Raw genomic sequence first — 9,514 nt, 5'->3', positions numbered from 1 at the left:
AACGAGTCTGTTGATCAACAAGCACGACTGCATGTACAAGAGTTCCATCTAGCGCACCTATTGCTCCAGGGAATATTTGTTTTAGCTTTCTATGTCGTTCTGAGGTATTTGCGATTGCATTAGAAGATGTTGGATTTATAACTTCTCTTGCAAAACTCATCATTGCATTTAGGACCTCATGAAAACATCTATGAATTGTTTCTGTTGAGTGCTGAAACCTTCGTTTAACCATTCGAAAACGTTCATTATGGCCTATGACTGTTAAAAACATAGCCAACTTTTCTTTAAAACTTATTGACCTACTACTTTTCAACCAATTTTTTTCTTTAAAATGATTGCACAATAGTACAAATGCATCACGTGAAAGACGCATCAACTCATGACACTGTGTAGAAGATCCATGCAACAATTCTTGTGTGTATGCATGACCGGTCAATGCCGAATTCAGGTCTCTTATCTTTTCATTTCTTTTTCTTTTTGAGTCTAACCGTTTCCAATACCAACAAAGGAGAATGAAAACTATAATCTGGTCGTCAGGATCCATAGGCTACCTGTCATAAACATTAAACCAAAATTCAAGATGAACAAAAAACATGCTTGACATAATATCCCCAGAATCATCTAAAAAAACATCCATAACAATTATCCACAGAATCATCTAAAAAAACATCCATAACAATTTGTGCAACAAAACCCTATGCATAAAACATCCATAACATGACACCCACAAAACCCTATCCGATCAATCCATACTTTGCTCCAGCATTCTTGACCCATAGCTCACAACTTTGCGGCTGAAGTCGTAACCACACTTTCCTAATATCCGCACCAAAAAGCAAAAGTGCCGTTTGATATTTCACATCTAACTCTCCCCATCCCATTGTCTCCAACTTCTCCATGCATGCATCAATATCATTAGAAAGATTGTGTTTCTCTATCAAGATCTTTGCCACCTTAGTAATGCAGTCCCCAACTTCATCTATTGTTGCCTTATCTTTTCGTTTCTCCCTTTTTTTAGACCGACCTGATGCCTCCTCAGTAGCACCTTGAGTTGGGGGTTCCATTTGACCGCACTCGATATCCTCAATACCATTTAAATTGTGGTCAAACACTTCCTCAGAAGGATGAGGAAGTGTAGAAGATGGTCCCCAACTGTCAAAGCCGTTCGAAGTAGATCCCTCAAACAGTTGAACACAAAGCTCGGGGAAAGAAAGTGGCGCGCTTCTCAAAGCTTCTACGTATTTGTTTGACTGTGTAGAAAAATAATATAAAATAGTATAAGATAATTGAAATATAATAATAACTATTATTTAGAAAAACTAAATACCTTTATCTCTAGTTGCCATTCTTCTTCTGATAAGTTAAAGGTGTTTGTTACAGGATTATAAACGTTGCCGGTTTTGTTCTTAAGCTTTGACCAAGCAGCAAATTTTGATTTTAGATAATCATAGCGGTTCTTCATTTGTTTTTGATCCGCTATGAAATTGTGTTCAGTTTTCAACTTTTCCGCCACATTCTTCCATGAGCTTTGTTTAAGGCTGCTTCCTTCACGGCCATGGAGTGTTACTTCTACAATACATGCTTCAAGAAATGTTTTGTCAACACTCTCTTGCTTCCAACTAATCCTACCCTTTTTATTTGTCATTTCTTTGAACATATCAAAACAAATAAAAGCAAGATTCAATAACGTCAAACATCAAATACCATACAAGCACATCAATAATTAAGCATATGATCTCGAGTAGCTCGCGAGCTTTATTTTAGGCTCAAGCTCGGCTCGGGCTCGATAAGGCTCGACTCGTTTCAAGTTTTTTCTTGAGCCGATCTCGAGTAGCTCGCGAGCCGCGGCTCGTTTGCACCCCTAGTAAATGATACTGCTGATCTGGTGCTCAATTATTTATAAATGATTTTTTTTTTATTTATACATAGAGGAGGCTAAAAATGAGTTGAACATAGTAAATGATACTGTTGTAGGATCGTACGCCGACCTATACGAGTCGTTCAGAGGTAATCTCCCGTGTTTCAGATGCGGAATAATAAGAAACAAAGGTAGAAATAGCACACACTTCACTCTAACTGCTTGTTTTATTGATTTGACAGCTTTTACAGTTCAAACGTCACACCGGCAGAGCTTCGGTGCGGAAATCAACTCTCATTCCCTCTGGTTCGCTCATAAGACACCTTTATATAGGGTGTCTGGTTCGGTTTTGTGACCAGTGTCCATAAAAGCGGACCACACAAGTGTCACAAAAGCGGACCTCTATCATTTGTCCCTAAAAGCGAACCTAGGTCACAAATATCATACACACTCGCATTTTCTCGTATTTCGTGCCCTAATCTATACATTACAATGTAAGACCCAATCCTAGACGAAATCAACAGATGTAGTGCACCAACAGACTCCCCCTCAGATGTTGATGGAGTCGACTATCGAACACTGACGCTGTGTCTTTAAGATTTCTTGTCTTGATCAGTCTCTGGGCTTCTTTCTCTCTATCTTCAGACTCCCCCTCTCGATTTACTGTCATTCTTTTGTTCTTCAGTGACATCTTCAGGATCGTTGTCTGGCTCTACACAGGCTTTCAGGATCGATCAACCTGGCTCAAACAGAGGTCTTCAGATATTGAAACCTGACACTCTATCTTCAGATCCAAGATCGAAACCTGGCTTTCCTGCACATTCTTAACCCAGAAATAAATTTTCTAATTTTATCAATTTTATGTGCACCAACACTAACATGTAACCGTGCACCAACACAGACTCCCTCTCAAACCAAACCCAAATTCTGATAAACCACATGAAAGGTTATATTATGAAAGCATTTAATTTCACACAAACACTCCCCCTCAAATACTGCTCATCATGTTTAGCACGCGGAATTTTGAATATCAGTTTTCCAACATCAGTTGTCGAAAATCTTTTTGACTTTTTCAAAAATTTATGCTAAAACACACCGAAAATCTTTTGGATTTTGAAATAAAGAAACTTGAAATGCAATAACAGAAATATTTACAAACAATATTTTTGTGGGTTCGTGTAAGAGGATCATATCAGTTTATGAGACATGTCACTAACACCGTTAAGCTTGATTACATTTTTAGTTCAAACCAATTCACCTAGATTGTCAGTATATCGGTCCACTGAAATTTTCATACAAAGTTCAATTGATCCGAGATACGATATTATTGTCTTAAGAACTTAAACTTATCCGTGTGTCCCACTACTTGAATATACTCCCGTATCCAGATCCCAATATCCAGTCTTACAGGTGAGTATACCACAGATGATATCTGTTCAGGGGTTAAATGCGAAACCGTGAGAGTTCAGGTCAGAACTTCCGTTCAGCAGAGAGATGACGGCTCGACTTTTGGTGTGTCCCCTTTAGAGGATCTTTTGATTACAACAACAGCGACTATCAATTTTATTGTTTCATCAGCTTGCTGAGGGCGATGCTGTGTTTCAAGCATTTGCGGAAAGCATTATCCGGGGACTAGGTCAGTACTTCCATACAGCAGAAGTCCCGGGATAATACCCCAGATATCACTAAGCATAAAGACCTAGTATCTCAGAATAAGGGACCTTTCAAACAAGATTTCAGGGGTTACCTATATATCCAAGTTTGTGTTAACCCACAGAACAAGCAAGTTTGAAATTTAGTTTATATCTCGTCACAATTTACTAAATGTGTAAAAACCTACTGGCACATCCTCAGTGAGATTGTTTATCACATTTTATCTTTACATTTCTTTAGCATGTTGTGACAGCCTACTGATGTACTATCATTTCCTCTTTTCATAACGAAACTCATTTTTGAATTTTATCATGTTTTTTGGCTTTTTCAAATTTTCTAATGTTTTTGGATTTTCTGAAATTTTCTACTCCCCCTAAAATGCAAACACATTAAAGAAATTTGAAAACTACTAGACTCTTGACCCACTAGAAACATGAAAAGTAAAACAAACTATACAGAAACTTGACAACTGACATCGAATCACATCAAATCGCCATTCACTTGGCATAAACAATCAGAACTCCCCCTATCACAAACCATTTTCTCATTTAGATTTCAAAACACTTAAGTTTGTTTTAATCGAAATGACTTTTCCGGAAAATGGATTTGTGTTGATAAAAACCACTTGTAGGTTTATCATTTTTAAATACGGGGATGTGGTTCATCATCTTGTCTATCTTTTACCCATATGTAGTAAATCAAGTACAATTTAATGTCCCTGATTTACCATTTGCAATCAAGCAACCTCTAAACCAATTGTAAAAATAACCACTTGTAAAAATACACAATACCACTTGTAGGAATGTTACGTCAACATCACAATTTTACCAATCAGGATGCCGATTCCTGCTTCGCACTTACCAACCTGGAAGCTCCGGCGTAGTCCTTCAACCTGTAAAATCCAAAACACTATTCAAATTCTTTCAAACAAACTATTCAAACACTAGAAAGATGCCGATTCCTGATCCACGATATAAACTTGGGATCTCCGGCATAGTCCTAAAACTATTATGGAAAACAAACATCCATCCAAGTCTTCTCAGACTTGATGGATTTCAACTCTTGAGCAGTAGGGTTGTATGTTGCCTTTTTCGTGGCATAAAAATCTTTAACCCCCTTTGCTCTCCCACTCAGCATTTTCCCAAAAATCTTTTTAACATTCCCGTTGAATGTTTTCTCGACATCAAAATCTTTTTTCTCAATGTAAAACTGATTTGAAATCTCAGTTTTTCCAATTTTCTTCTTAACTTCCTCAAATTTTAGTGACGGAAATTCTTCATCATTCACTAAAATTTTCTTCTTAACTTGTGGCTCTTCTGGCTTTGTGGAACCAGATTCATCGCCGACATTCACATCAACCTTTTTAACAACCCACACCTGGTTGTCTTTTTCTTTCTTTTTGTAAAAATTCTTTTCCGAACACTCACCAACCTCATATTTAGAATTTTCAAAACATTTAAGTCTATCGGTTGGTGGTTCAACATCAATAACTTTTTCTTTTAGTTTCTGAGAAACTCCCTGTTTTGTTTTTGCATTTGCAGAACAGTTCCATGCAATGTGACCAGTTTCATTGCATCTGTAACACGTACGAGTCTCCCTTTGATAAAACACTTCAGTTCCATTCTTCTTTCGCTCAGCAAGAAACTCTTGGTTTGACTGTCTCCAGAATGGTTTCTTCTGTTCTTCATCTGAGCTTCCACCTGACACAAATTCTGTTTTTGTTTTAGAATTTTTACCATTTTTATAATTTTCTGGTGGAACAAATCCTAATCCTTTCTTTTTGTAGCTACGATTTTGGTTAGGTTTCTTTTGAAAACCAGAACCAGAATTGTAACCTTTTTTCTTGTTTAAACGTTGTTGAACTCTTGAAGTGTATTTTTTAGGTTTTTCAGTAATATTGATTTCTGTCATTTTGAAAACCTTTTTGATCATGTCAAAACGAACACTTCTTATTGGAAATTCTTTATCATAGTATAATTTGTCCGAATCATTTAAAGTATATGCAACTTCAAATGTTTCATCATCCAAATTTGCTTTCGATAACAAAAATTCTTTACTGTAACACCGTTTGACCGACGAATTTTGACTGTTAACTGACGACTTTGACCCTCCAGACTCAGATTTCGACTCGGACTCCTCATCAGTATCCAACACCTGATCGACCACCTTTTTAATTAACTCAGACTCATGATCGGTATCGGACGAGGTAAACGTGACATCGATGTTGTCTGGTAAAACGTCACTTGTGTCGGTTTTTAACTTTATATTGACTGCTTTCTCAAGTTGCTCCTCATTTGGTTTCCTAGGAGAATACCCATCCCAAATTGGAGGCGGACACTTGTTATAGCTAACAGTCGGTTTCTTACCACAGTCTTTCTTCTTCTTTGGCTTCTCGTCTTGAAAAGCTTCCAATCCTGCAACAGTTGGGTAAACACGATCAATGAGATAATCAGAAGTAGAATAGCTTAACAATAACCGCCTAATTCTCTCATTTTCGATCTTTTCAGTTTCCAACTCTTGCTTCCATTTGGCACTCTCTTCAATGTAGAAATTGATCGCTTTTTGTTTTGACATCAAAGTTGCATTCATCATTGTCAGTGCCTGTTCTCTTTCTGAGTTTGTCGTTTGGAGACCAATTACTGTTTTGTTCAAGACATCGTATGATTCTTTCACATAATTGAGGTTAAACAGTAACTGTTCCTTCTTCTTCTCGTACTCAGCTATAATGTCGTCTTTTGCTGAACATTTCTTACAAGCTTCCAAACACTTCTCACAAGGCTTGACGACTTCAACAATCTTTTCAATCTCGATTGTTTTCACAACTTCTATCACCTTTTCAGCTACAGTCACTTTTTCTTCTTCTTTCTTCACTTCGGTAACCTTCTCAGCAACATTTTCAACATTTTGAACATCACCTTCACACTTCTCTTGTTGTTCTATATCAGCTCCTTTTTCCTTTAGTTTATTCATGCGATCTGCAAAATAAACATGAAAACTTTTAGGAGAAAGATGAGTTTCAGCAACATTTATATATTTTTCTTCTTCATCATCACTGATTTTGTCAACCGGTGATTGATCAAACTCTACAGAATTTTCAGAATCAGCATCTGATACACCAGAATCAGATGGTGTTCGATCAAATACAACTTCCTTTTCTGAAGTAACTTCATTCTGTACATCCTCATCTGAACTCTGTAAACTTTCATCAGAACCTTCTGAAATTTCTCTAGATCTTTCTGAAAGTTTATCAGTACTATCTGAACTTTCATCAGATGACACAGACTTTCCATCTTCACTTGCCACATTCTCCCTGATAGATTTCATCCAAGTAGTAAATAGATCTGGCTCTCGGACGATCTTAGCAATGAAAGCTTTAAACTCTCCCTTCTCATCCACAAACATATCCCAACTAAAATCTTCTGGTAGTTTCTCATCATCTTGATCGATTATGCATGCTGCTATGCCTTTAGATGATATGTAATCACTCCAGCTGAAATCTACCAAACATGCTCTTTTGGGGTCTTCAATCTTCCTCCCATGAGCCATCTGTGGTTCTTGAGATTGACCAACTTGTTGATAGATAGCTTTACGGTAGTAATCATCTTTCCCAAATGGATTCTGTGCTCCGCTAGCTTCTCTTCCCTTGCACTCCCGCTTGAAATGGCCTTTCTCCCTGCACCGAAAACAAGTAACTTTAGATTTATCAAAACCTAAAGTAGATACATGAGCATCAAGAAAGTCATTTCTCCCGGTGATGGTTTTGAACTTCTCAGCACGTCGAAGAACACTTGCAAGACACCATTTGATATCCATGAGTTCCATCTCTTCGGCGTCTATTTGATCGTAATCCTCTTTGGTGAGCATAGGATTTCCGATCCGACCAGCAACCAGACCTTCATAGGATAACAGAACAGAACCCAGAAGTGCCATGTGGTCTTTCGCAGTGTCTTCAGAGAAGCTTTGACCTTCTGGAAGATTGAGAGCTATGTTGCATTGAATCACATATCCATTTCCTGTTTTTGTACTCTGAGACTGAAAACTTGTGTTTGTCTCTTTAGGATTTACACTTGGAAATGATGAAAACCCGCTGCTACTATTGTTTGAACCCTGATCAGCTTTGTCAGATGAATCACCAGCACTGAATGCTGTCTGAATTTTTGGACTTCTCTCAGACTCAGTGGCTGGAATGCTACCCCTGTAATACATCTTCACATCTTGTTGACCATTCGGACTATTCATCCTGATGATCTTTTGTTGTTCCAGATTCTGAGCCTCTAATTTTTCGATAAACTGTCTAATTGTCAGTCCGTCATAAACACCCGTGTTTTTCAATATCATCAAATACGTTCCCCACTCCTTCTGAGGTAACGCATCAGCCAACTTATCCACATACTCTTCACGACTTTTGTCAACACCAATCATTGTCAATGATCTCACTAAGTGACAGTATCTCTCAATCAGCTTCTTAGTATCCTCTCCTGGTAAGCTGCTAAAAAGATCAAACTCTTTCTTAAGCAATACCTTTTTGCTTTTAATCATACTCTCACTACCCTCGAATTTGACTTTAAGAGCATCCCATATCGACTTAGCAGTTTTGTCGTGTTCTAACAGAATGAATATATCTTCTTTAATCGCTTGTTGCAATAAACTGATCATCATTTTCTCCGCTCTGTACATTGCACGTTCTTGATCTGTAAATTCAGATATTTGTTTGATAACATTCACCTCCGTTCTCGGTAACACATACTTCTACAAGATACATTCCCATGATCTAAGATGATTTGCTTGAACCCAGTTTTCAAATCTATCCTTCCACCCGTAGTATTCTTCGATACTCATCAATTTCGGGGGTTTCTGGGTGGTTCCCGTCTCGTTTTCTAGATTCATGGCTTGAGCAATCGCAGCTGGTGATGACGATGTTGCAAACGCATTGTAGAACTCGGTATCCATGACGACACGATTTCCAAGGCAAATGACTTATAAGCGAACCAAACTTGAACACAAAAACGGACCAGACAAGTGTCACAGAAGCGGACCAGCAATGTTCACAAAAGCGAACCGGTAATGGTCAATTCGAGCGGACCTGTTTGGTTTTATTAGCGAACCAGAAAATTGTCTTTCGAGCGGATCTCTCAAGCGGACCAGAAAATTGTCTTTCGAGCGGATCTCTCAAGCGGACCAGAAAATTGTCTTTCGAGCGGATCTCTCAAGCGGACCAGAAAATTGTCTTTCGAGCGGATCTCTCAAGCGGACCAGAAAATTGTCTTTCGAGCGGATCTCTCAAGCGGACCAGAAACAAATTTTGGAGCGGACCTCTTTGTAAAAGTGACACACGAGCGGATCTCTCAAGCGGACCAGAAACCAACCGTTCGAGCGGACCCTTCGAGCGAACCTGATGTGCTTTTGGAGCGGACCTCTCTGTAAAATGTACTTAAAAGCGGACCAAAGATAATGCCATAAAAGCGGATCTCAATACGAAGCTGTTTTGACCCATTTCTCGTCCGTATTTTTGCTTAAAACTTTCCAGGGTTTGCCTTTGATTGATAATACACAATCTGTGAGTTTTTGAATCAATTCTGACCGTGAAAACTTCCCGAATCAAGAAAAGAAGGTGTAGAAGTAAGAAATGATGACGAAAATCAGCTATATTCTGCAAATAACCTCCTCCTTGGCTCTGATACCAATTGTAGGATCGTACGCCGACCTATACGAGTCGTTCAGAGGTAATCTCCCGTGTTTCAGATGCGGAATAATAAGAAACAAAGGTAGTGTAGGTCCCTCGGAGGTTGAGGTTAAACCTTATCCTTGTTATGTTTAACACTCTAGCAAGTGCGGAATCCAAGCTAGAATGCAAACCGATAGTTTAGATGAAAGCACAAGTTACAAAGAGAAAGAGTAGACACGCAATATATCAAAGTTTTCTCTTGTATTTCAGTGGACACGGTTACAGCCCTTGACCAAACTGAAATGCTCTCTACAAGACTTGGTTCACTCACATGCACT

The 9,514-nt window shown here is 38.4% G+C and overlaps 1 protein-coding gene across 1 annotated transcript; it reads right to left on the bottom strand.

Moving 5' to 3' along the window:
* Nucleotides 1-734: 734 nt before the first annotated feature.
* On the bottom strand, nt 735-1,645 carry LOC118491551 (L10-interacting MYB domain-containing protein-like). The gene is made up of 2 exons (XM_035989409.1): nt 1,328-1,645; nt 735-1,250 (listed from the first exon to the last, which is right to left on the bottom strand). The coding sequence occupies exons 1-2, from the start codon at nt 1,643-1,645 to the stop codon at nt 735-737; spliced, it is 834 nt and encodes a 277-aa protein (XP_035845302.1).
* Nucleotides 1,646-9,514: the final 7,869 nt, after the last annotated feature.

Source organism: Helianthus annuus, chromosome 1 (genome assembly GCF_002127325.2).
Source record: "Helianthus annuus cultivar XRQ/B chromosome 1, HanXRQr2.0-SUNRISE, whole genome shotgun sequence".
Classification (NCBI taxonomy): Eukaryota; Viridiplantae; Streptophyta; class Magnoliopsida; order Asterales; family Asteraceae; genus Helianthus; species Helianthus annuus.
Note: the sequence above shows the minus strand (reverse complement) of the source record. Positions and strands in the feature narration are given on the sequence as shown.